This window comes from Castor canadensis, chromosome 4 (assembly GCF_047511655.1).
Source record: "Castor canadensis chromosome 4, mCasCan1.hap1v2, whole genome shotgun sequence".
Lineage (NCBI taxonomy): Eukaryota > Metazoa > Chordata > Mammalia > Rodentia > Castoridae > Castor > Castor canadensis.
Window position 1 is genome coordinate 11,573,836 of NC_133389.1, and position 27,328 is coordinate 11,601,163.

At 31.2% G+C, this 27,328-nt stretch overlaps 1 protein-coding gene across 1 annotated transcript in view; it reads left to right on the forward strand.

Moving 5' to 3' along the window:
• The first annotated feature begins 1,781 nt into the window (after nucleotides 1–1,781).
• Nucleotides 1,782–27,328, forward strand: part of Cdh19 (cadherin 19) — a 77,280-nt gene continuing 51,733 nt past the window's right edge. Inside the window, exons 1-3 of the mRNA XM_020153230.2 lie at nucleotides 1,782–2,053; nucleotides 20,514–20,817; nucleotides 23,777–24,071. Coding sequence (XP_020008819.1) covers nucleotides 20,626–20,817; nucleotides 23,777–24,071 — 487 coding nt within the window. The 5' untranslated portion in view covers nucleotides 1,782–2,053; nucleotides 20,514–20,625. The remainder of the gene's footprint in view (nucleotides 2,054–20,513; nucleotides 20,818–23,776; nucleotides 24,072–27,328) is intronic.

Below are 27,328 nucleotides of genomic sequence, written 5' to 3' on the forward strand. Positions count from 1 at the left end.
AAAAGATACAGAATGTTGTCAAGTTTAGATTTCACATTGCCCAAGTGGATGCGATAGAAATTGTACTTGGGGAAAACAAGTGAGAAAAGGACTTATGGAGTGTTGTGCTTTTTCTCTTGACTTCTGCTTACCTCAGCCAAATCTCAGGGGTGTTTGATGGCTGTAAACACTTTGCTTTTGTTCAGGGTCTTTGAAAACCCAGAAGCATTGCTCAGTTTCTGGGAATATGATGACACATTCTGACTCACAACAGAGTTGTATTGACAGCATAGCTACAAAGTTTGAGTAAAAATGCTGAAATAAGGATCTTGTTAACTACATGCATGAACCTAAGTGTGACATGAGAGGACCAGTTTACAATGTCTTCCACAGTCCCATTCTCAAGTGTTTTAAACTGACTATCACCTGTCTAGCTCTTTCAGTTGAGCCTGGGATGAGGACGAGGGCATGTCGATCACAGTAGGTGTCAGTACCACAATGGGGCCACTGACTGTGTGCAGGACATGGACAGGAAAATCACCATCCTCAGGAGCTGAAACAGAGCCTTGCACTAATGTCAGGGAAATGCTGAAATGGTCACAGGAACTTCAAAAAACTGTTAGAGGGAAAGCACAAAGAAAATGTTCTCTTTCAAATTGGTTGCCCCTCAAAAAGAAAAAAATAAAAATGTACGTTATCAGTATAGCTGAGAATGTTTGAGTTGATATAGATGTGGCTAAATGGCTTAAAATATGAATATATGAATCTTGTAGACTGTTGGGGCTGTGAAAATCTTTACTCAATTGTACTATGTGATTAATGAGATATTGATGGATTAATTGTGGATATTTTAATAATATCTACTATATAAATAAACTTTACCCGCCCATAAGGTAGGATAATACTTCACTAAGCAGATAAATAGATTTACTAAGTAACACTTCATGCATGAGGATATTTGACAGAGTATATCTTCATCTGGTTTTGCTTCATATTATATTGGCACCTAACATTTTTTGGTAGCTATGTATTCAAAAATGGACAGTAACCTACATCAGTTGTCATCTAGTTTTTCTAGTTCTCAAAAGCTATTACTAGAAATCTCACCCCTCTTCTGTTATCCTTCCCTTGTTATAAAAATAAAAATATAAAAAATGGATCTGCTTATAGTCCCAATTATCTTCCTGAAATTTGAGGCCATCTCCTCAAAATAATTTGCACATTAAAACCTTAAAATATTGTTTCATAGGAATTATGGTTTAAAACATTGTCTGCCTTACCTTAACCATCTCTGATTTGATTCAAAAATATTTTTAAACTAAGAAACAGCTTTTGAGTAAATTATATGGAAAAACTTCATGTAATTCTTAATGCATAAAAACTATCTGTAGCCAAATATACTTAAGAATATGAATAAAGTGCAAAACATTTACTTAATAATTGAATCAAGGAAAATAAGATTTATTTAATTTAAACACTGCTTTATCATTTTTATTTTACTTGACTCCCAGCAGAAAAGACTGCTCATGAAAATGCAGCCAGAAAGCCAGAGGCCCTGGATATACTCTGGACATCTGTGTCTGCTTTAAATCAATCATTTGTTTCATGATCAAATCCCCAAGCAGGGGACATGGTCTTTCCACCAGCAGAATTCTCTTACTTAAGTTCCTTCCTTGTTAACTCAACCTAATAAGCACTTTTATTTTCTTTTTGCTTGCTGTTAAGAAAAAGACAGAAGAAGAAGAGAAAAAGACAATCAGTTCCTGCTACTTGTCTATTTGTCTGCATTTTAATCCCAGACTATGAGCGAACGTCAGAGTGCCTTATGATATTTTGCACAAAAGGCTCAGTGTTCATGACTCTACTCAGAGAACCAAAAATAGCAGTCAGTAAGCAGTGACATACTGACAGTGCTGTGGGACTAAAAGCACGCCTGTAGCGCAGAGCCATGTGGCACATTGAAAGTTTGCTGAGAAGCCTGTGAAGAAAATATCTTTCCTTCCCTTCCTTGTGTGCCTGATGAGAAGCTTGAATTTCAATTTCCTCAGAAGTCCTGAAATTTGAAGCTGTGTAGGTAAGACTCTGATAATCGAACATGTTTTGGTTTATGTAAATCATTTCTTTTTTTATTAGACAAGGTCGCAAAGAAGTTGGGAAACTGTTGCTAGTCCATATTTCATAAGAAAAATATTAAAAAAATTGAAACCAGAACATGTGCATTGAACTTTCTCCAAAACAAGTATCTGTGACAACAAATCTTCAGTGTCACAGTACAGACTGACAGGGGAAGAAAATGCGCTTTTTTGATGATCATATCTTAGGAAATTTAGAATTTAAGTTTCTTGGATGAATGGATTTTATTTTTCAATTTTATTTATCTTTGTACAATCAAGCACAGTGGACAATGAAGTTCTGACCCCTGACGTTGTGTGAAAACTTATTTAGAAAGTAACTATTTTAATGTAAAAATTTATTACTTAACAAGTATTTTCAGAATGGAATTTTCCACATATGTGAAAAACACTAAGTTCTTCACTGAAGGAAAACTATTTTCAAAATTTTTTCTTCGTCTTGTCCAGATTTTGACTAGTAAACTTTTTTATTCAGAAATTCTTAACAAAATATTTAAGTAATTAAAATGCTATAATAACTTAAAGCTAAAATATTGAGCATTGTTATGAATGCAAATGTATTCATATCTACATGTCTGTTTATATGCATTATATCAATTATATGTAATGAAAGGATAATTCATCAAATATGAACAATACAAAAGTATAAATTAAGAAAACCTAAAATATGAACATTAAATATTTTTAATTCTAATTTTGTTTAATTATAAATATATTGCTAATTTTAATAACATATTTCACAGTAAGTTTACCAAAAATAGGTAGTAAATAAGTTACAAAATATGTAAAACACACATGTTCAGCAACAATAATATTCACATAAGACAAAATGTTTTCTTTTCATAAATTTATACTTTAGGTCAATAAATTCATTTTCTGAGCTATCATGTCTTCAAGGAAGATAATATTTAAATTAAAAATAAGTAGGAAGGCAAATATAGTGTAAACACTGTGTACACATGTATGTAAATGGGAAAGTGATACCTGTTGAAACTTTAGGGGAGAGGGATAAAGGAGCATGATGTAGCCAGTGTATTATATATTTGATATAATGTAAGAACTTTTGTAAATGTCACAATGTACCTGCACCACAACAATAAGATATAAATAAATAAAACAATGCAGTAGATGGGGTAAATTGATGGCGACATATTATAAGCAGTTGTGAAGTGTCATAATGAAATCCCTTTGTACAAATAATACTGCTAATAAAAAAGAAAAAAATGCTGCTTCAGTAACATATTTTGGACATATCTATAATATCAAGTAAGTGTGCATAATGCATTTATCAGCATTTATATAATTAAAAATATACATATAATATTCTTCATTCCAAATGTTAAGTAATTCAAATACTTTATGTTATCGTAAGCACATATACACACTATATTTTCTAATTTTAAATATTTATTTTCCACATAGTACAAATACTTCCATTTATCAAATTTAATAACCAATTAAAGTGTTTCTAAAAACATTTCAGAATTAAATGTCCATGATTATTTAAAATTTTAATAACTACCTTGTCTTTAAAAATCACCTAACTTCTTTTCTTTACAAGTGTTTTTTACTTTATCAATACTTTATAATTAGTGAATATATAAAATCATTATATAAATTATAGCTGCATTTTATAGCCTAATATGTTAGTAAATTTTTCTTTTATTTGTGTGCTTATATTCACCACTTTTAAAAGTCTTAAAACTTTTTATCTACTTAAAGTTTTTTTGGTTTTTTCTACTCTTGGATATTTCCAATGAAGTTTTCTACAGTGTTATTTAAAATTAGTTTTGATAATTAGTTTTGATAATTTTCAATTATCAAAATTGAAAATACTGTAAGTTGACGTGCATTTTAAAATCTTCAGCAAATGAAATGGTCTTTGAGGGAGTTAGATATGTGTAACCTGATTTAGCCATCATACAATGTGCATGACTAAATGTACATTGGTTAAAATTAATTTCAATTAAAAGAATGTTAAAAATTACCTGCATATGTGCTTTCCATGCATTTCTAAAAACAGACCCATCCTTCATGAATTTCATATAATGTAGCTATATGCAATTTGAAGAGAATTGAAAATACGTCTAAATTGAGACTGGTTTTTGTCACTCATAATCTTAAGGTTCATACTTAAAATTTGTGATATTTAAGGAGTAGTACTTAACGTGTCATTGATTAGAACCGGAACAGGAATAAGCATGCTACACAGTTTAAAAGGTCATATCGATCTTTTTCATATATCTTGTATTTATCAGGATTCACTCCTACAAACCTAATGTTTGTGAACGGTATTGCTGAGTGAGAGCAAAAGGAACTTTCAAATGTTGTTACCATGATGATTTCCTTTCATGCCGGTGATCTTGCCACATGTGCACCTTCACTTTGGAATAAGATTGAGACCCAAATATAAAGGAGGAGGGAACCTACTAAAAACCCAATAATCTTTGCTGAAAATACTGAAGACGGCCCTCAGATTTCACGAATTATCTTGGCAGCTAACCAGAAGGACGTTTGACACGTTCAAAGCCAGCCCAAACAAAACAACCTCAGAGAGTGGGTTACCCACTATCACTGCCACACATCTGACAGGATTCAGCTGATTTCTCTAAAACTCATGGACAATTAATTTCTTTTCCAGATGACACTTACCCTCCAGAGATTACTGATATTATGCATTAAGAGGACACTGGTCTCACTTTAAACAATGCCCTGGAATTGGTAAAACATGAGTGTTTTATCAGAATTCCTCACTTGATTCAGAATCATCAAGTGATTGATGATTCTTGAGATGAGAGAATATGGGGAGGGGAATGACAGGATCAAAGAGTGTTACTCACAGTTGTTTGGGGATGGAATAAAGAAATCTACCAAATTTTGTTTTTAAAAGTGAAGGAAATTAATGGAATACAATAGAGGGGGTGACCTTGCTCAAAATGTACTTTTGTGTACATGGAGTTTTCACATGAAACCTCATTGTACTATTAATTAATCCTAATGATAAAAAATATAAAATCTATAATTTTCAGAAACTCTACATTGATATAAAAAATTAAAATATAAATTTAGCACATGGACTTATCAACATGCAAGATCAATATATCCACATTTTATCTGTGCTTAATTCTAAGACATTATATGATAAATGAAATTTATACAATTTCAAGATAGTGTACTAAAGTTGGAATAATTTTATCACATCAGTCATGCCTTAAAATAATGTAGGTAATTTTATCTCTGTGAAAAATTTAGAAATGGCATCCCTGCAGAAATTAGAAGACTGTACATAAATCACAGGAAAGGAAAATGTCACCATTTTTCTGCCTTTAAGTCAGATTATAGTTTAATAGTTTCAAAGAATGTGTTATTTTATTCTTTAAAAATTTCTAGTGAAGTGTCTATGACCTTCTTTTATAAAAAGATAATACTACCAAATATACAGACAAATATAAAATGAACTAGAACAGTAAAAATGCTAAAGAGAAATGGTTATAGATACCTCTCTATTTGAATTTTGAAGAGAGTGCAATTGTTTTTTACTAAGCAAATACTTCTTGACAGTACTTAAAATTGCTCTTGAATTGGTAAAGCAAAATGTAATCCCTTCTGCACAGTGTTTGATGAAAAGAAAATAGGATACAACATAATTTTTCGATTGGATATGAATGAATCTCTACTAAATAACACTCCTCTTTGGGACAATGTAAATCACTAATTTCTGTTTATATCCAGTTTCTCTTTTAACCAATACCTGTATAGTGTCACAATTCTACTGACATTTCAGAATTTGACTTCAAATTTGTTGACTGAAAATAATTGAGAATTTGTTTATATACATGTATACATACACATACCAGTGTACATATTTGTCTGTATATAACTTCAAGTGTATGTATGTGCATTCATATGATAATTAAATGTTATTTTTAAATACAATACAATTTTACAGAATGTGTATTTAATAGTTACTTATCTTCAATTTAATCTAACTATATTTAAATATATAAGGTAATGTTGAATACATATGTATGGATATGTGTGTGGAGGGGGTTTCTCTTTGATTTTTTCAAGGAAGCATTTAAAACAAACAATACTTAACTCAGAATTATAAATTTTATGAGGTTATGTGATTTTTTATTAAACCTATTAATTATATATGGTAATGTGTTTCCTTGTGACATGTTCACACATGTATTTAATAGAATTTCATCATATTCATGCTTGGAATACCCTCTCTTTCTCCCCATCCTCCATCTTTTTCTTTTCCATATCTGCTTTCAGTCCCCCTTTTACTTTCATATCTGTCTTTATTTTTTCTGCTCTAACTTCCATATCTGAGAGAAAACAAGACACTATCTGAGTCTGGATTATTTCATAATGGTCTCCATTTATCCATTTTCCTTCAAATGATACAATTTTATTATGTGGATAAACAAAACTCTGTTTTCTTTATCCTTTCTTCTATTGATAAGTACCTAAGTTGATTCCATAATTTGACTATTATGAACAGTGCTCCACCAAACATAGGTATGCAGGTATCTCTATACCAAGATGACTTTATTCCTTTGAGTATGACATGATGACGTGATTGGTCAATTTCGAATTTTGGGGGGAGTTTCTGTACTGATTCCCACAGTGACTGGACTAACTTACATCCTCACCAATAGTACATAAGAGTTCCTTTTTCCCACAACATCCTTGCCAGCATTTGTTGTTATATTTTCTTCAAGATAGCCATTCTCACTGAGATGAGATGGAATCTCAAAGTAGTTTGGATTTGCATTTCCCTGGTGACTAAAGATGGTGAACATTTTTCATGAGTTTATTGGCCATTTGTACTTTATTTGAAAATAGTCTGGTTTGTTTGCTCACTTATTGATTGTATTATTTATTCTTTTCATACTTATTATTTTAGGTTGTTAATATGTGCTAGATATTGATCCCCTATTGGATAAATAGCTGTCAGATTTTTCCCCTCTCTTCACTTTGCTGTTTCTTTTGCTGTGTAGAAGCTTTTAAATTTGATGCAATCTTATTTGTTAGTTCTGGCTGTTTTTTCTGAGCTATTGAATTTCTATTCTGAAAGTCATTGACCATGCCTACATATTGACCATTTACTTTTTGTTTTCATCTTGAAGATTCAAAGTTCTAAGACTTACATTAACTTTTTTTTTTAAATCTATTTTGGGTTGATTTTTCAACAGGCTTAGTGATTGGAATCTAGTTTCAGTTTTCTTTTTATGAAATCTAGTTCTGCCCACACCGCTTGTTAAGGAGGTGTCTTTTTTTCTAATATGTATGCTTTTGGCAACTTTATTCAGCATTGGATGGTAGTAGCTGTGTGGGTTTATTTCTGGATCTTCCATGCTATTCCATTGACCTACATACTTGTTTTTGTGCCAATACCACACTGTTTTTGTTACTATAACTCTGTACTATAGCTTTGAGTCAGGTATTGTGATAACTCCAGCATTGCTGGGAAATAAATTCAATGTTATTTTTTATTGAGCCATAATTTTTTGTATTACAATGCAACATTGATTACCTTTGTTCCCAAAAAAAGCAAATTAAATTCAGCTAATAATTATAAAGATAATTGAGACCAATGAACACCTAAGTCTACTTTCATTTAAAAATACAATAATGTAATATGGATAATTTATAAAGTTAGGCTAAACCAATTCCAGTATAAGGAAGAAGTAATGGGTTGCTTTTGCACATCGTAGTAGCTGGAGAATTTCATATGCCATGTATTCAATACAAATACCTAATGGCAATATTTATGCTCCCCATTTAGGTATACAGAAATTGCATTTAAAAATCATAAATTGGGCTTGGTCATGGGATAAATAGAATGCTAGCATGTGCAAGACTCTGGATTCAACACCCAGTAACACAAAAATCAAAAGAAAACAAACGAAACAAAAAAATGTTATAAGTTAACTACCTAATTCCCTCACTGGCAAAAGCACAATGTTTGTACTAACAATATGGATAAACTAAAAGTTAATAAATATTTGTAGCAATATGAAAATTATGTACAATTTGCTAGTGTATTTTTAAATATCTTGTCAAATGGATAAAAATTTACCTTTTAATCATTCAGCTTCATTTCTCAGTGTTATTGCAAGAGAAACTCACAAATATGGATTCAACAAAACAAGTACAAAGCTGTCTATTAAACACTAATCATAAATGAATGAGGAGAAAGCACACAGTTTATTCAGTAATTGATAGATATATAAACTGGGATTTTTTTTATTTCAGTTAAGAAGAGTGCACTATGGCCATGTATATCATTATATATAAGTCTAAATGACGGGTTAAATATTGAGATTGAAGAGTTAAGGTTTGGTACCTCATGCTTGTAATCCCAGTATTCCTGAGACAGTAGAAAGACTGATAGTTGTGAAACCCTAACTCAAAAAAAAAATAAACAATTAAATTCAACAATACTCTGTATAACATGGCATACATGCAGATTTTAAAATGCTAAAAATAGTTTTACATATAAGCATCTATGAGGTAAATATTTTTAATCTACAGAAATAAGTCCCTTCATAGCCAGGGTTACATGTATAGTCTGGAGACTAAGTTATAGCTATATAATTTTATGATTTATAAAAGTCAACATTAAAATGAAATAAAATATTAAGCTTTGAAATAGTTTATAATACTCACTGTGTTCAATGTTAAAATAATAACTCCTAAATTTTGGTAGAAATTCCAATTTTCTACAAAGTGTATATCTATCTATCTGTGTATACATGATTTTACTCATCTCGAAGTTCCAATATTAAGCCTAGAATTTTTTATAAAATATGTAATTGAGGATAGCCCATGTATTTATACAAACAAAATATTTTTATGCTAGTAGACATGCCTGCTGGCAGAGTGGCTCAAGTGGTAGAGCATCTGCCCAGCATTCTGAGGTCCTGAGTGCAAAGACATCATGATGACAATTACATTCTCCTCATAGCACAGAATAACCACTGCCAACATAGCACCTTCTCTCATGATTTTTAAGATAAATTTTTCAAGTGATTAAGCATTTTGAGATCGGCGCCCCAGTCCTTCTGCATTTTTGTTTGTTTGTTTGTTCTCTCAGGTAAGGTTCACACTAATATTGCCTGCTGGACTGGTCTTGAAACATACCCTTTCACCTCGGCCTGTTGAGTAGCTAGGACTACAAGCATACACCACCACACTCAGCTTGAGGATATCTTAAAATCTCTGTATTTCTAATCTCCCATTTGATGTTTACCACATAAGCAATCTCTTTTGACATTCAGTTACCCATTACATTTACCAATTTTCACCTTTTTATCATTTGTTTTGGATTCTTATTATCTTTTTCTGGAATTAAAATTAGTCTGAGTGCAGAAACAATTCCACTCTTTGAAGTGTTCAATATACTTTCCTGGATTCAGTTTACTCCATAGGTAAAGTGGAAAAATATTTCCAATCTCTTAAAACTGCAGATTCTTTTCTAAACATTGGTGAGAAGATTAAAATTTTTCATTGAAAACTTACACTGTGGTGAAGCTAACGACTAAAATAAAAATTTTAGCACAAAATAAAACTATTGATAAAGTATAAAGATAGACATCAAATGAAATACAAGGCCATAGATAATACAGATTCCCAAAGATATTTCAGACAGAGCAGTCAACAAAAATTTTATTTTTCTTTTCCTAACATTTTTTTCTAGCTAATATACTTGCTTCCTTGTTTAAGTACACAGAAAAGGTTTTAAATATATACACATAGAGTTCTTTCCGAAATAAGTATCGAGGCAATGCTTAATATCATTAAAAAATAGACTTTGAGGTACAGTCTGAATGCAACCCCCAGCCTTCCATGCTGTTGCCCTGTAAGATATTTTAAAAGGGCTGCTGGGAAAAAAGAAGGCAGGAAATAGACTCTGTATGACATCCACTTTTTTTTATAAAGAATTCCTCAAATTGGAAGAGAAAGGAGAAGCAACTTTAACTATGTCCCCATAATCATATTACCGCTCATGACCTAGATTACCTTTTATTACACATATGACTTTGTAATATTTGTTTGTTTCAAATATTTAGATACTAATTTAAGAAGTTAATGTGCTTTGTTTAAATTGATGGAGATAAACTTTTTAAATCTTACTTTAGCACTGTTTTAGAAACCTGTATTTTAAGCTTTGGAACTTTCTGATCATCACAAATGATAAAATTTACTATATCCGATTTTGGTCAACCCTACTCAATAGTTTTCTAAAGATGGGGCTATTATATTAATCGCCATCTGCTTTTTTCTGTGAGAAGCTGGGCTTAGTGGCTCTCAGTATTTCAGCTTTCCACAAACCTTCCAAAATACATTATATTTTTATAAGTTTTCACAGATGGAATAATTATGTTTATGCAACTAAGAAGAGGTCATAGAAAAGACAATGTCTAATTAGATTCAATTTGAAATTGTTTAAGTGCATAGATTATAATAATTTCATCCCCAAAGTCATAATTAGTCTTCTTTGAAAACATAATTGCTCTGAGACACACTGGATTTTTTTTCAGCCTATACATGCCCATGCAATATCATGTATTGCTTCAAGCATGGCAGTGCTTATTTGTCATAGTCACTGAACCATGCTTAGAAAAAAAATAATGACATTCCAGTATCTCAAACTATGCTTGCATTATAAAAATTTTGTATGTGTGTGTGTACTGCTGGCAGAGATAAAATTAGCTGTATATTTTATATTTGAGAAACATGGAAATCACTAGATATGTACCACTGCCTATCAATAGCTATATTTTGTGTAATTTGTTTAAAAAACACTTTACATTGCATGTAATATATGCTGGACAAAACTCTGAGCAAAGCAACTAATCAGGGTTATAACTCTGAATAGACACTATTATATGTTTAATTTTCGCATGAAGAAACTGAGGCACCATAAGTCAACCCTTTTGCCCAAGGTCATATAACTAACAAGTGAGGGGCAGTTTTGTTGTTCAAGCATCTTTGCTCTACAATTAGCTGTTTTACTCAATTGAGTTGCCTTTGAAAGAATTTTTTTCAACTCAATACAGTTGGAGAATGACCCCAGAGTCAATGGAGAGAAACACAGAAGCTGTAATATTTCCTTATAAAATTATTTATATATCTGTGTTGATTAAATGCATAATACAACATGCAGATACTCATGAGGGCAACTTTAATGCATTAATATTCCCTCAATTCAAAGGTAATTTCTAACCCTTGAATCACAAGTGTTAGGCCTCTAGGCCTTCTCTCTGTATATCTACAAAGTTTCTTTTTTCTTAAAATTGAGGATAATTTTGTATATGCTTAATTCCTTTCTTTCATTTAGCAAAATGACATTATGACACAAAATTTATTGGCTAAATAATTTCGTGTTAATATGAATTTTCAATGTTTTAATTCACTTGCTTCTTTTTCAACTAGGAGACTAGTTTTATCTTAACCAAATGAATACGATATGGTATTGAGAAAAAAGTGCATTTTGGTAGCTTGTGAAAGGTAAAAAAGTGGATTTATTGGATTTAATAAAATTGGGATTTTTGCCAGTCTGCATTTCATCAATCTTAATTTATTGTTGTACTGTAGAATATTTCTCACCCTCAGGTTCCATACATTCAGGGCTTGGTGCTGTAAACATGTACTTTTTAACCTACTGTGCTCTCCCCCTGCCCAAGAATCCAGTTCACTCATGTTGCCCCACGTGTTATGACATCACACTAACAATCAGCAGGAAGGCTGACAATGTCAAGGAGGGAGTCAGCCTTTCATGAGGGACTGTGACATTGTATTGCTTTAGCTGTAGTACTGCACTTTTCTATAGCAGTAAATATGTAAAATATATGATTAGTGAGAGTTCAAAAATAGGACAGAGAAATCATTCACTTTCTAGTTCTATGAAATGAGTGGTTTTGGACAAAGTTGACACAAGGTCTATTACAATTTTGGGCTCAGAAATCCTGGCTCCTTTCTTACTTGTGTATGCAAGCTTTGTCCACACACATTTCTATTCTTCCTCCCAGCAGCTCTGAGAAAGCCATTTCAAAACTTTTATGTACAGCGTCACTCTTCAAGTCTGCCAAGTTTCCCTGGATTTTTAAGAGATCACAAAGCGGATTAAGCTTCTATATTTATCCCACCCACTTTTCCTCAGCAATGACTTTTATCTTCCTCCATGCAGCCACCAAATCCATCATTCTGACTTATCTGTCCTTCTTTTTTTTTTTTTTTTTCTTTGACTTCAAGACTTGAGAACCAAGGGCCTGGGGAAGTCGTCCTAAAAGAAGATAGCAGAACACATCGTTCTGTGTCTGCTTTCAAGAATGTCCTAAAAGTTAAAATATAATTTATAGATCTTTATTTGATGTAAACAGGGTGAAACACCTGTGGCAGATGTCCCAATGTTTGATATCTATGCATTTCCTTCCTTCTATTCAATGAGGCACAGGAATGAAATTTTATTCCTTGTTCTACTTATGAATAAAATTTAATAGTGGACAGGTCACTTAAAATTTTTAATATAAATCCTTTCTCGTATGGAGTAATATGTTACAAGAATTATACTTTTCAACCTCGTAATCATCTGATTCCACATGGACATAATGTGTTCATGCTTTTTGATTGCTCACAAGTCTTAGGTCAGATATTAATCAATTATATAAAATTGTATTGATATGTTTATGTTATATTTATGCATTATATATTTTGAAATGCTGTGCTTTATGTGCTTTATAAGCTGTGCTTTATGCTATACAGCTTAATAACTTCTCAACATCCATCATACTAGCCATAAGAGAATAAATTCAACACAGTATGAGGCAGTATTAGTATGTTCTTTTCTTATCAAAATATTATTCAGGATTTTAATCAATATATTTTTGGAATATTGGAAAAACATAAGCAGGGTAGCAAATTCTGGGCAGATATGCCATCCTAGTTTCACCTGGGCCTGTTTCAGACATAACAAGATGTGAGCATTTTTCCTTATTTGCCTAGACTCAGCCTGGAGTGTTTCTGATTCCAGCACTGCTGACAGCTGCCATCAGTCTTCAATCAGAAGTGGACCATTATTTGAAAAGTTTTTCCCTTCTCCTGAAACGTATAACTATAGAAAATGTTTAAAATGGAAAGTCAAAACAAAGCCACAATATCTCACAATTCAGATATAACTATTGCTCCCATTTCATTCATTTTTCATGTATCTGTACTATATACTTGCAAATTCACAGATTAAAATGCAAGGATATACATATCCATTTTGAAATAATTTAGAATTGCAAAGTGATGGCATTTTACCTGCTCATTTTAAATTTACATATGAAACAATGTGAAATATGAACTTAACGTGAAAAATATATATCATACAGAAAAAAATCAAACATATTTAATGACAATTATTCCATGACATATTTTCTTTAACTTGTTTTAGGGGAAGGAGATTGTGACAGATACTTTTAAACTTCAACCTTATCACAATTTTATTTCCCACTACGATGGGAAATTACAAATTATTGTAATAAGCCTCATGGCTCAATTTTCTATTTCTACACTTAGTCACTTAGTGTTATGTCAATTACATGACAGAGCATTGCCTTATAATTTTGAACCACTTATTCAATTGGTATCATATCGTATCCTAATTTAAGTATTTTTCATATTTTTTTTAAAAAATTCATCTAATTTATATTTTTCCCACTAGTCAGTTTTGAACATTTCTCCCGGTAAAAAGGTAGTTAAATATAACTGCTAGTTTAGATATTAAATGAATTTTAAAATGTACTGTTTGGCCAAATTATTCTCCAAATGTTTTTCCAAAACTCCAACTTCATGAGAATTGTATAGCATTTCTTTTTCTGCACATGTTCATGAACACCTGCTATTAAAATATTTATTTTTCCCACCATGTTATTTTTAAGAAAATACTTATTATTTTTTTGTTTTAATATGTATATTTTAAAAACAAGTGAAAATAAAATAAATTACCCAAAACTTGTGATCAGTCTCAGCAATTGTGTTCGTTTTCATTACAATTATTTTGCCTGCTTTTCTATTTTATTGTGAAATATTTTTTAAAAACGTTAAGACATCATGTTATCTCAAATAGCTATACACTTCAGTATACATGATCAAAACCAGTTTGCTTTCATGTAATCATACAAAACTTTCCAGAAACTAATTATGTTAGTCACAAATATTTCTTCTAAGATTTAAAAGTTTATGTTTTTTTTTCTTCCTCAAGTGAACACCCAAGGGTTTAACAGAAACATTGTATTTTTTTCTCCATTGACTTGCTTTTTGAAATTCTGTCAAAAATCAGTTGCCTACACCTAGCAGGGATGCATACATCTGCAGTCCCAGCACACTGGTCGTCAAGGCAAAAAATTCTTGAGTTCAAGTTTGGCATGGAGTACGTGTATAATAGCAAAACCTGCCTCAAAATAAACATACACAAACAAACAAATGCATCACTTTCCTATCTATGTATCAATCTATACATATACAGTCTGCTGTGTCCATTCTTGATGTGACAGTACACAGTGACATTTACTATGGCTCTGTAAGTGTGCTTGTAAAATTATTTCCTTAAAATTTCTTCTCTGAACAATATCATTTGGATGATTCCTGGGTCATATCAATTTACACTTTACAATTAGTTTGTCAAAAATATTTGCTGGAAATTTAATTATAATTTTACTGTCTGTAGATTACCTTGAAAATAATTGAGATTTTGAAGCATTTTGAGTACTTGATCTAATATAATAGTGATCTCTAATAATTTATGACTTTCTTATCAATGCTTTATAGATTTCAATATACAGGTCTTGTACTTGTTTTTTATCATGTATCATTTAATATTTCAATTCTTTATGCTATTACAACATACAAATTTATGTTTTATAAAATTTCAATTTTTTCTTGTCCATTGGTAGCACATAGAAGTAAAATTTCTATTCATTTTAAGTTTGTATCTTCTGCCCTTGCTAAGCTTTCTCATTGGTGGTTGCAGGGTTTATTTTGTTTTGTGTTTATTGCTTTCATAGCATTTTCTATAGACATGATTAGTGTTGGTAATAATGGTGCCCAGAGGTTTCAGTTCTTACTGCAGCCTTAAGCTTCTGTTTTCCAGGGTCACAGTCCTGCCTCCCAGGGTCACTGGCCTGCCTCAAGTCTAGCTTGAATCCTCCTTCTGCCCCAACCTCCAATCAGCATGAACCATAAGATCTTAACCAATCAGATCATGCTGAGTCTCACTCAGGGGTATTTAAGCCCTTGCCCCTCCTGCTTCTCTCTCTTGGCTCTCTTTGCTCTCTCCCTCTCCCACCTGGCAATAAAGAATCTCTTGGCCAGATCACTCCTCTCCACGTGGTCATTTTGGGGCCCACATTTCCAACAATTAGGATCTCTGTAAATGTGGTTTTAATTTGCTTTTCCAAATTAGATATCTCTCATTCATTATTCCATTAAATACACTTTCCAGTGTAAGATTGAATAGAATTTAGTTAATTTGAATTTTATATATTCCTTTCTTTTTATAGTACTATCTGTTGTCATTTCATCTATTTTGAAACATTATTTAAAAGTGCATACGTATTTAGGGTAGTTTTTCCATATTAACAAGCAGAACCTGTTTATAGTCAGGGAATGAGATTATAAATTACTTCTAAAATTTTTGTTGTGCGATTCAATTTTTCTGATGTTAATGTACCCATTCCAGCTTTCTTTGGACTAAATATATTCAATTTCTTTAAAACTCATTTTTATCTATTATAAATGCAAAAGAGTATCTTTTTCGAAGGAAAATTGTAAGGCTTACACTAGCATCAGAAAATTACATCCTGATAAAGTCAATGTTTCAGCTTCATCAGTAATATTTTTTTGAGTTGTACGGGATAATTTCTCTATTTGAGTTTTGTTTACTCCATTAACATTTAATGGGATTATTAATACAATTTCGATGAAATGTGCCATCCCCTTATTTGCGTGTTTTCTTGCCTGTTCTTTTCGTCCTCCTTCGTTTTATTAGTTCTTTAGGTTGAGTATTCTTTATAATTCTATTTGGTATCTTTTGTTGCCTTTTATATAAACTCTATTGTCTCATTTTAGTAATTTAACAGATTTAAAGTATACATATTTAAACTTATAATTTATATCAAGTTGTATCATCTAATCTTGTGCATAGATTAAGGAACTTAAAACAGTATCTTTCGGGCCATCAAACTATTCATTTTAAAAATTTAATTTCTACATATGTTATAAACACCACTATATATTAATATTATTTTTGCTTTAACAGAGAATTATCCATTAGTGACATTTTAGTTTTTAAAATGTCTTTTCATTACCCATTTAGCTGCATTTCAACCTAGCAACTATCTCTTGAGTAGCTGGATTTATAGACATATGCCACTATGAAAAATTTGTTTAAACATTCTTAGTGGCCCAGAATATGTTTTGTCATTAGAAATGTGTTATGTACTTTTGAGAAAGAGTATGTCAAGAATTATGTCTTGACTAAATTGGTTGATTAAACTTTTAAAATATTTTATATGCTTAATTGAGTTTTTTGTTATGTTGCTATTTCAATAAACGTGAATGGTATTAAATTATCCCTAATACTTTTTGCTTTTTCATATTTCATCCTCACTTTTTCATTTTTCTTTAGTTCTGGCAATTTAAGATCATTTATTTTAAAACTCTGTAATATGTTCACTCACTTTTAGGACACTTAAGCCTTGTGATTAAATTCAGTTTAATTATAAAATTCCATTTCTTACCTGAGGTAATATTCCTTGCCCTGAAGTTTTACTTCAGATACAATTCTTATACTATATTGTGTTGTTTATGAATTATCTGTGTATTTATAAATAAAATGTTCCCCATCTATGGAGTACATAGAAGGACTTTTTAAAAGTTTTTCTTTGTCAGTCTCTGTCTTTTATTTGTAAGGTTTTGTTAATTCATTTTAACATGGTGATTAGTTTCATGGGACATTATGCAAATTTAAGTTCAATTTCTTCTCTCAACATTCTTGCATACTATCATGCTCATATATTGTTTGTCATAATCTAAGTACTTTTCCAGATTTATTTGTGGTGACTGGTGCAGTGATTTAAATGTGCACTCCTTCCTCATCACAGCAGTATTGTTGAATTACCATTATATCATGCTACAATGTAAGGATTGACTAGCAGATATATTCCCTTTTATCATTCATAATTTGTGCCATTATCATCATTAATTTTGTTTTTTATGTTTACATATTGTATAATATATCACTGTTACAACATATATATAATATATTCTTTTTAAAATATTATAAATAAAAATAGTATTTTATTTTACCAAAATATTTAATTTCTCCATCATTCATTGCTTTATGTATGTTCATGTGTCTTTCCTTTGAAGATTTTCATATTGCTTTATAATGATGTCATGCTGCTGATGAATTCTCCCAGTTTTGTTTTATATTGCTTTCATTTTGCAAGATACATAAACAATCTTAATTGTAGAGTCTGATTCTGAAAACTTTAAGCATGACATTCTGCTATGTAACAATATTTCTGATGAAAATATAATGAACATGGTTTGTGGACTCCTTTCTCAATGATGATTTTAGGTTTTTCATTGTAAATGATGTTTAGTAATTTTACACAATACATAGGTACTGTTAATGCTACCTTTAACTTTTGCTTGGCATTTGCTGAGATTTCTTATGTGATAAATGGCCTGAAAATTTGAAAAGAAAATAATTTTCATTATGTTTCTAATTGTTTGTTTTAACCCTCACTAATTCCAATTATACATATGTTGTACCACTTGATATTTTTCCAAAATAAGCTGAAATTCTCTTTATTTTTTTTTAATTTAGTTGCTGTGTTTAGTTCCTCCTAAACTGTATTTATATGCAAAGATAATTTCTTACATAGTATTCAATCTCCTGATAAAAACATGCTATGAATTTTCAAGTATCATAACAATTAGTGCTAGGAATTTCATTTGGTTACTTTTGCTCTTCAGTTTCCTTATTTTGTTTTATCCATAGCCACTGAAATAATTCAGGTAGTGACTATCAATAACTAATAATACTTTTAAAGAAATTTGACTAGGACATCCATAATAAATGATGAATCTACCAATGAGTTTTAGAATAAAAACCCCAAACCCAAGTAACAAAATGTGGAAAAAAATCTAGGTAATTTAAACCCTCAGTATGTCATGTAATAGTAATTACACAACATTTACTGTGAAAACTTTTGACAAATATTATGCATTGTGTCCAATCAATCCTCTAATAATTTATGTGAAGTATACAGGTTAAAGACACATATCAAATCTCTCCACAGAGACACAGTTAAAAAATCAGAATGTGGGAAACATTGTAGGTTGAAAGAAACTTTAAAAATGAAATGAAGAGACCTGTGTTTTTAAAAACGTTATTTAAGAAATGTATTGAAGTGGTGCATGGTTCAAGTGATAGAGCACTTGCCTAGCAAGCATGAGGACCTGACTTCAATTCTCAGTACCAAAAGAAATAAACAAAAAAGAAAAGAACTTATTGAGAAACTACATTTTGTGAATATTTGAATCCTGATTCAATGAAGTTTGATTTTTAATTGGAACACTGGAGTTTTATTTGATATACTAAAGATTTATTCTTAATTTTAGTAATTTTGAACTTTAAAACCTTATAAGTGCACACACATACATAGCATTTATGCTCATGTATGTGTGCTGGGAATGGATACATGATATAACAATTGAAATTTCTTTTACTCTTGGGAATTAGGCATTGTACTGCTCTTCATACTGGGTATGAAGACCAAGTGTTCATTTGACCAAGTGTTCATTTATACTTTTATCTCTAGTTTGAAAGTATGAAAATGTCATAACACAAAAGTCAACAGAGACTGGCATGGTGGCATATGCCTGTATTCTCTGACTTAGGAAGTTGAGGCAGAGGATCAAGAGTTCAAGATCAGTAAATACAACATTAACATAAAATAAAATAAAATTGCCATATTAACGAATGTGGCAAGTACTTTTGTACCAGAGCTTTTGACAATTTCTCCTTTCTTACACAAAGTGTCTTTCTTGTGAAGGAAGTTATAGAGGCTCATAGTATGACTCTTCACCAGCTATCAAAATACATAATTTCAAAACAGTAGGTACTAGCCAAACTGAAATATTCAACTGAAATATTTAACTGAAAATATTAATTTTCAGCTGAATTTCTTCATTGACTTTCATTAAGTATATTAGTAACAAAAAATATATCTGATAGAAGGAACTATGGAGGAAACACAGAATCCCTGTCTTTTTTCTTAGTTAGGAATCTTTTAAGAATTTTTTCTAACAAGAGCCAAAGATCTAAAAAAACCTTTGAGGAGATGTCTAAATATGCACGCAGAATATTCAAAGCAAGATCATGTAGAAAAACTTCTGGCACTATGTCTTTTTGATGACTACACCATATTAAACTCTTCTGTAGATCTCACCAAATTATTTTCCTCAAGAGAGACAAAAAAATCAATTCAATTTTCTTTTATGAAAGTACTATGGAGATACGGAAAACATAAATCTATTCAATTACCTGTAAGATGAAAATGATCAAGTGTCACAGAGGCAGTTGGTCTGATTGAGCCTCAGGTGAAAGGAAGGTTTAAATGTAAAACTCTCAGGTTTTTGTTGTAGTATTTAAGTACTGGAGGATACAGTTCATATCCATCTTACGAAGTATAAACATACATCATCATTGCATATTTATTGTGTAAAAATACTCTTATTTCTTGGTTAAGATGAGAGAAACCTTGTTCCTATATTTTTCAAATTATAAAATGGTAAATATCTTGCACAGGATTTCTAATCAGAGGATTTTATAGCGTCTGTCTGATTATTAAATCTTTCCAATTTTAAGCAGAACTTTTATTTTGTCTACTTAATTAACTACATAAAATATTATAACTTAGGAAATTAGAAGAGAAACTCATTTCTATTGAGCAAAAAGGAAAGACTGTTATTTTAGTCAGTTGGTTTATGTTGTCCTGGGATAGAAAGAAGAAAGCAAGCACATTAAATAATAATGACTTTAAAAGTCTTTCAATGTCAGCTGTCAATTGCAGAGATTGTTAGAGTAATGCAACCTTAGGCAGATTTACGAAGTGCAGTTTCAAGCAAATTGTGCCTGGGTATAAATTTATAATTATTCCAATCAAATCATTGCTGAGCTACAAAATATAATTAAATGGTTCAAATGGAAGATAAATTAAATGTATACTTTATTCCATTTTCCCAGTTACAGAAGTTACAATTACCTTTCGAATTATGTGAGGAAATACTGTTTCTTAAATGACAGCTTTTGTTTTGTTCCCTGCCCTTTAGGAATATAAAGAATACATAAGAGTAAAAAGATTATAAAAAGGAACACAAGATTTTTGTTTACAACATCCCCTTTCCTTTGAAGAAGAATAGTTGGAACCAAAGAGACATCAGAATGAATTGCTGCTCAGTGCTACCTTTGATGCTGGGAATTCCTCTGCTGTGGCCTGGCCTTATGGAGATAGAAAACGTGGAAACAAAGAATGTTAAGCAAGCAGTTGGGTCTCATTTGAGAGTGAAGCGTGGCTGGGTGTGGAATCAATTTTTTGTGCCAGAGGAGATGAATACCAGTCATCACATTGGAAGGGTACTTATTTCCCAAAAGATTACATTAAAGGACGATGTAACAAAGTTATACACACATGCACACACACACACACACACACACACACACACACACACAAACACACAAATGCACACATATATAATATACATATATATATGAGTTAGGAAAGTTTTTGTTTCATTAGTTCTACATTTTCTAGTGGAACCATTAGAAATCCACAAACACAAGCAGAATTCATTGCAGATTTGCAAACATCCACTATTTTCTCTTATATGAAAATGGTGCCTTCCTTGATCAGCACTTAGAAATTTAATGTTATTTTTGGTAATAGATCAAAGCAGCCTCACAGAGTCAATATAATTTACCAACAGTATTTAGCCTGATTTTCTGCTATACTAAGTAGTTGCTGATCTACCCTTCATTCATTTTTAATGAAGCAGATTAGTACTATATCTTTTTATAGCTAAGGAATTTCAGAAGCCTACACACTTCATTTGATTAACGAAGTTGAAGTACAAAGAATATTTTTACTTTCTTAAAAGAACTATGTTTTCAGAAATTTTCCTTAATAAGTCAGAATGTCTTATAATTTTGTTTGGGATATTTATTAGTATTTGTTTTTCTGTAAAGACAGGTAAGTGCAATATCACATGCTTTTCTGTAAGGTTCTTTCTCTAGATGAATGTATTAAAATACGTTTAACCACTAATTAACTGATACTAAAATTTAATTGGGCCCAAAGGGTGTAGTACTCAAAATTTATTAAGTATCTTTCTCTAGTCCATGCAGGAGAGCTGCAGAGTTAGCTTGGTGTGTAGGTTCCATTGTCATTTACCTGTACTGTCACCAAATGTGTATGAGACTATTCAACAACAGGATCTTAATCAAACTGATTTTAAAATATTTGTATGTGTGTGCACGTGCATGCCTACTACATAAACTATTTCTTATTATTTTTAGTTTCAAAGATGTGTGCAGTTAAATCACATACATGGGTGGCATAAATGAGTGTCTTGTTTTGCCTATTCTTTTTATTTATACAAATATTTATAAAATAATTTAACAAATGTCATGCTGTATAACATAAAAATAAATGACTTAAAAGAGAGATACAATGAATGTTTAGGTGCTTATAACAAAAGAATTAGTAGAGGTAAAATGTAGCTAATGTGTCCCAGATAATTCTCTTTTGCTCCATTTGTTTAAAAAGATTGAGATTCATAAGTACAGTTAAGTAAGTTTTCAGTGATATTGACTTCCCAAATTGAGAGTAGCTGCTTAACTGAGAAATTATTTTTGGATAGAACTGTAGTGAATTTCCAAATATGTGCTAGAGTTCAGGAGACCAAAATTTGTTTAAAATATGCATTTTGTAACATTATAAGTCCAGTGTTTAAGTTAACATTCTTGAGTACTTTTTTCCCTTAAATCTTGGTCCTTAAAAATGTCAGGCTCATTGTTTTCTGGAAATTGTACATTTATTCATTACTAAGTAATGAACTTATCTTCATGCTAGTCTTGAATAATTTCTCAAACTTCATCAAAATGGCAATATTTGATAATTTGGGCCATGTACTACTTACATGTTCATTGATTGAAACATATTTAATGCCATCATTTTCTCAGCATCATGACATAGAAAATTCCCTTCACTTTATGAATAATTAAGGACTGTCAAATTTAAAGAGTCATAACCAGAAAATCAACCCAGATACTAGGTTTTGTTTAAATTTCTTCCATTATGTAGTACTGATATTCAATATATTGTTAAAATGATAAAGTAGATGCTTCAGGTATGTTCAGATTTTCTCCACAATAACATACAAAAGATATTAGTTAGTCCAGAAGAGTAAATCATAACTTGGGTGCCCAGAAAGGCTAGAAATTGTGAAATTTGTACTTTCAGAGGTGCTCCTTCTTTGAAGATGGGCATATTCGTGAAAGTGTGAAAGAATTCAAAAGTTCACAATAATGAAGGGATAGTTATGCCAAAACAGGCATTTTTATGTAAAAATATTTTAGGTACGAAAAACCATGCAAACAATTCAACTATATCAAAATGACACATATTTTTACACATGAATTTTAAAAATTCTAAATAATTCATTAGCACTGTGAATGACGAACAAATTTGCTTTTTATAATATGAAGAAAACATGAGAGTTAAGTAGATGGTGTTGTAAAAAAACAGTTTATATTTTCTAGCTAAAAATCAAAGTCTAAAACCATGTTACATAATTGTCATTAGGGGAGGATCTGGGATTAGACAAGCTGTGTTCTAAGTCATAAAGCTACACAAAAATCATGTGACTATGAAAAGTTTTAAAATTTTTTCAGCTTTTCACTATAGAAAGGATTGATTATGTTAGTAATATGTATCTTATAATGTTATGATTATTTATGAAAATTAGTATAACACAATTTGTACATTTTAACACATATAACAAATTCCTACTAGGTGATTAGCATAAATATTTTCTCATATGTTCCTTAATTTTCATCCTAATTTTCCATGTTTTCTATCTATATTTTCAACAAAGATGCAGGATACCATTCTTAAATATACTGAGATGATCATTGCCCAAGCTTTCTCTAGTTCCCAAACTCATGCACATATTTGAGAGTACAGTTTTAGTGAATAAGAATGTAATCACAAAACACATTTGAGCCAACTACATGGCACATATCACAAATATGTGTGATTAATTAAGGGGACTGTGTTTTTCAATTGCTATCCTTTCTCATTAGAATTATCTGTTGAGACTAATAAAACTTTGTAATTCATTATGTTCAAAATTAATACTTCTCAGTCTGATGAGAGAAATTAATTTTGAAATTCATATTTTGCCTCTCATAATATAGGAATTGCATAGAATTATTATTATGGGGAATGATTAACATACATGCAAATAACATCTTTAAAAGTGATTTATCTTTTTCAGCCTATGGGAAGCTCAATTGTCTGTCTTTGCCCTTGCAGCTCAGGTCTGATCTAGACAATGGAAACAATTCTTTCCAGTACAAGCTTTCAGGACCTGGAGCCGGAAGCATTTTTGTCATTGATGAAAGAACAGGTGACATATATGCCAAACAGAAGCTTGATAGAGAGGAGCGGTCCCTGTACACCCTGAGAGCCCAGGTAACAGACATCACTACTGGAAGGGCTGTGGAACCTGAGTCTGAGTTTGTCATCAGAGTTTCGGATATCAATGACAATGAACCAAAATTCCTAGATGAACCTTATGAGGCCATTGTACCAGAGATGTCTCCAGAAGGTATTAAATATTAATTTACATCAAAGATATATTAGCAATGACAACAGATTTTGAATTTTGAACATATGTTTTGGAAGTGGATTATTTTAAATTCTATACCTAGTATTTCCTTCTACAAACTTGTTTAAGTAAAATATTTCAAAGTTAGATACTGCAGTAAAATTATGTAACAATGGCATTATACATTTACAAATCGTTATTAAGTTTCATATCAGTCTTGAAGGAAGTAAAAAGCTAATGTATATTTAGTTGAATAATTCATAAAATTGAGCAAGATTTGTACACAGAAATACAGAAAGCCAATTTATAAAGCAGAAGTATTATATGAATCAAAAACCAAAAGTAAAACAAAGTGGTTGGACACCTTTGTGCAGCTGTATTCATTTCAAGTTCATTTTCAAATGCATCTTTATAGTTATTAATGTATTTTAATATAACATGTAGAGGAGAGTGACTTCTATAGGTTATAAGAATGACTGCCTTGGATATCAAAAATGTCTTCATAATAGGGAGAGTTATGGTTATGCAAAAGTCCTCCTCTCATTCAGTTGGTCAAAAACTTTGATAGTATAAGACAGCAGGCTTTAATATATGAATTTCTTAACTTGAAAAATCAAGCTTATTCAGTAATATCACCTAAAATTAGACAAACATGATTTAAAAGTGCTTTACCTAAATATTTGATTCACAATGTAGTGATTCTAAAAATACATATGTCATCATGTTCTGCATGATTTTTCATTTTTAATGTCCCATGGGGATTTGAAGATGTCAATCTACATTGTTTACATTATAGGTCTCTATCTACAGCATACATTAAAAAATTTAGCTGTGCAGTATGCATGAAAAAAACTATCACAGGATATAAAAATTCTTTAAAATTATTCAATTTTGCTTAGAGAAACCAAGAAACAGCCTGTCTTTTCCCTCCCTCCTTTTCTGCTCTTTCTTCAGACTCTGTATTGTACTCACCTATTTCTTCTTATTCTTCCTTTTCCCTCTACTTCCTAATCCTTCTTCTTTTCCATCAAGCATATATTATGGACCTAATGTGTACTAGGAGTTGTTTTTGAAAGTGAGAATAGAGTTGTAAGAAATACATAGGTAATTTCTAGTAAGGAACTTAAAGTTTAGTTAAAGACACAAAAGAGACAGCTAATTTTAAATCAGTGTGTTCATAATTGATAAAATGTTACAAAAGTGTTAAGTATTAGTGGAAGATGATGATTATTAATTGCTGGAGAAGCAGTGAACACTTCAAGAGGTGATTTTTGAAGTAAGTAATACAAAAAGGCCAGCCGAGTTATGTTCCTGGAAAGGATTGCCATAGCAAAGTGAACTAGATTTCACGCAGCAATATAGGAGTCATTGTAGAAGGCAAAACAATGGAGGAAACCCTTTATACCAGAGAATGTAGCTAGACAAAAGCATTCAGGCTGACTCCATTTCTAAACTAAAGGGAGTTGGCTGGCAAATTAGAATGAATTGGATTGTCTAGAGATGTAGGAAGAATTGAAAGACATTGGAAGGGATGTTACAGAAGGAGAGATAATTCAACTGTGTGGAACATTGCTGTGAAGTTGAATAACATTGAGACAGAGAAGTGAATTTTGATATAGGAAGTTGAAAGCTACTCGTGATTTTGATAACCGTCTGGTTAACTATTCTACTGTAGTATGCTGGAGATATTCTATGACAAGAAAAAAAGAAAAGAAGTGACAATGATTTTAGACAACTCTGAAAGGTTATAGACTACAGGGAAAAGAGAGGCAACACTGGGTAAAAGGAGGTGAATGTAAGCAGGATTTTGTTTGTTTAACACCGTTTACTAGTATCTTAAGCAATGATAAAGAGATAAAAATGCAAATTGCCCTGATTTGAGCACTGCACAATGTACACATGCATTAGAATAGCAAATGGTACCTCACAAATATGTACAATAATTGCATTAATTAAAGAAAATATGAAAGATGATAGACTTGATAGCATAGTCATATAACATAGGCAATAATTCAAGGGGAGGAAAATTTTTAAACACAAAGAAAGTATATAGCTGCTGTATTCCTGAAGGGAATCCAGAGCACGGTAGAAAGGATAGATTCAGATAGGTTATTATATTAGTTCATGAGAGAGAGAGAAAGAGCGTGAGAGACTGAGACCTACAGTGTCAGTTAGTAGCTATCTTAAAACTCTGTGCTAAGAAAATAGGAAAGTACTGCTCTGTCAACTTTCTCACCTAACGGTTTCTAACTGAAGTAGCAGAAGTAACCCTGGATTTTCACTGATTTTGATTTGAACTAAAGATAGTAATTTTTTCTCACAATGTTTAATTAGTGAATATTATGGATTCTTTACATAAATAGATCCTTCTTCATCTGGTTTTCACGTTCCCTACCAATCCAATTTTCCTGTTGCCATTTGATCATTTGATCATTTGTTCACAAAGTTTGCTTCTAAATTCACTCTACACTTATTTCATCAGTGCAGAAATCTTTGTGTTTTGCTTTTAAATATTTTGTGTTATATTGGAATCAGCCACCAATTATTTTATTTGAATCTGTACTTTGAATTTAAAATTTATTTTGATTACCAAAGGAAATCCATATTTGATTATGACATCAAAGAAAATTACAAACCACTTTTTTGTCATCTCATTTTAGAGCTCTTTTAAATTAATTGATTAATTAATTTTGATTATGCAGTATTTGTTCATATTCATGAAGCATGATGTGACATTTTGGTTCTTGTACACAGTTACATATTACAGACATTTTCATATTAAACATACATTTCTTTGTGTATTCTGTAGGGTTTTGCTGATTGCATTTGTGTTTGAAATGTATTTGCTTTCAAACTTGAACACTCAAGTGGAATTGAGATAAACAATGTTTTGTTTTTACCTACTTGTCACACTGGATTGCAACATTATTACCTTTCTTTCATACAAAAATATTAGATGTGTTAGTCCAGGAAACACAGTGCCTGAGTTTGAAATGACTAATGAATGAAGGGATGCATGCATGGGTGAAAATGTGAGGTACATAAGAGATTAGAGTGGTTAGGGGGATTATGCAGGTGACTGAAATACAGGGAGACTCTACCAGTGTGGATTGAGGTGCTTTTTGATCTAAAGGGTTATAGGTAAATCGGTAAATACTGATTCCTTAGTCAGATTTGCTTCCATGTAAAAGCTGTATGTTCATTTATATGTCATTTTAATTTCCCTCATATAACAGCCTATCAAGAAGTTAATCTTC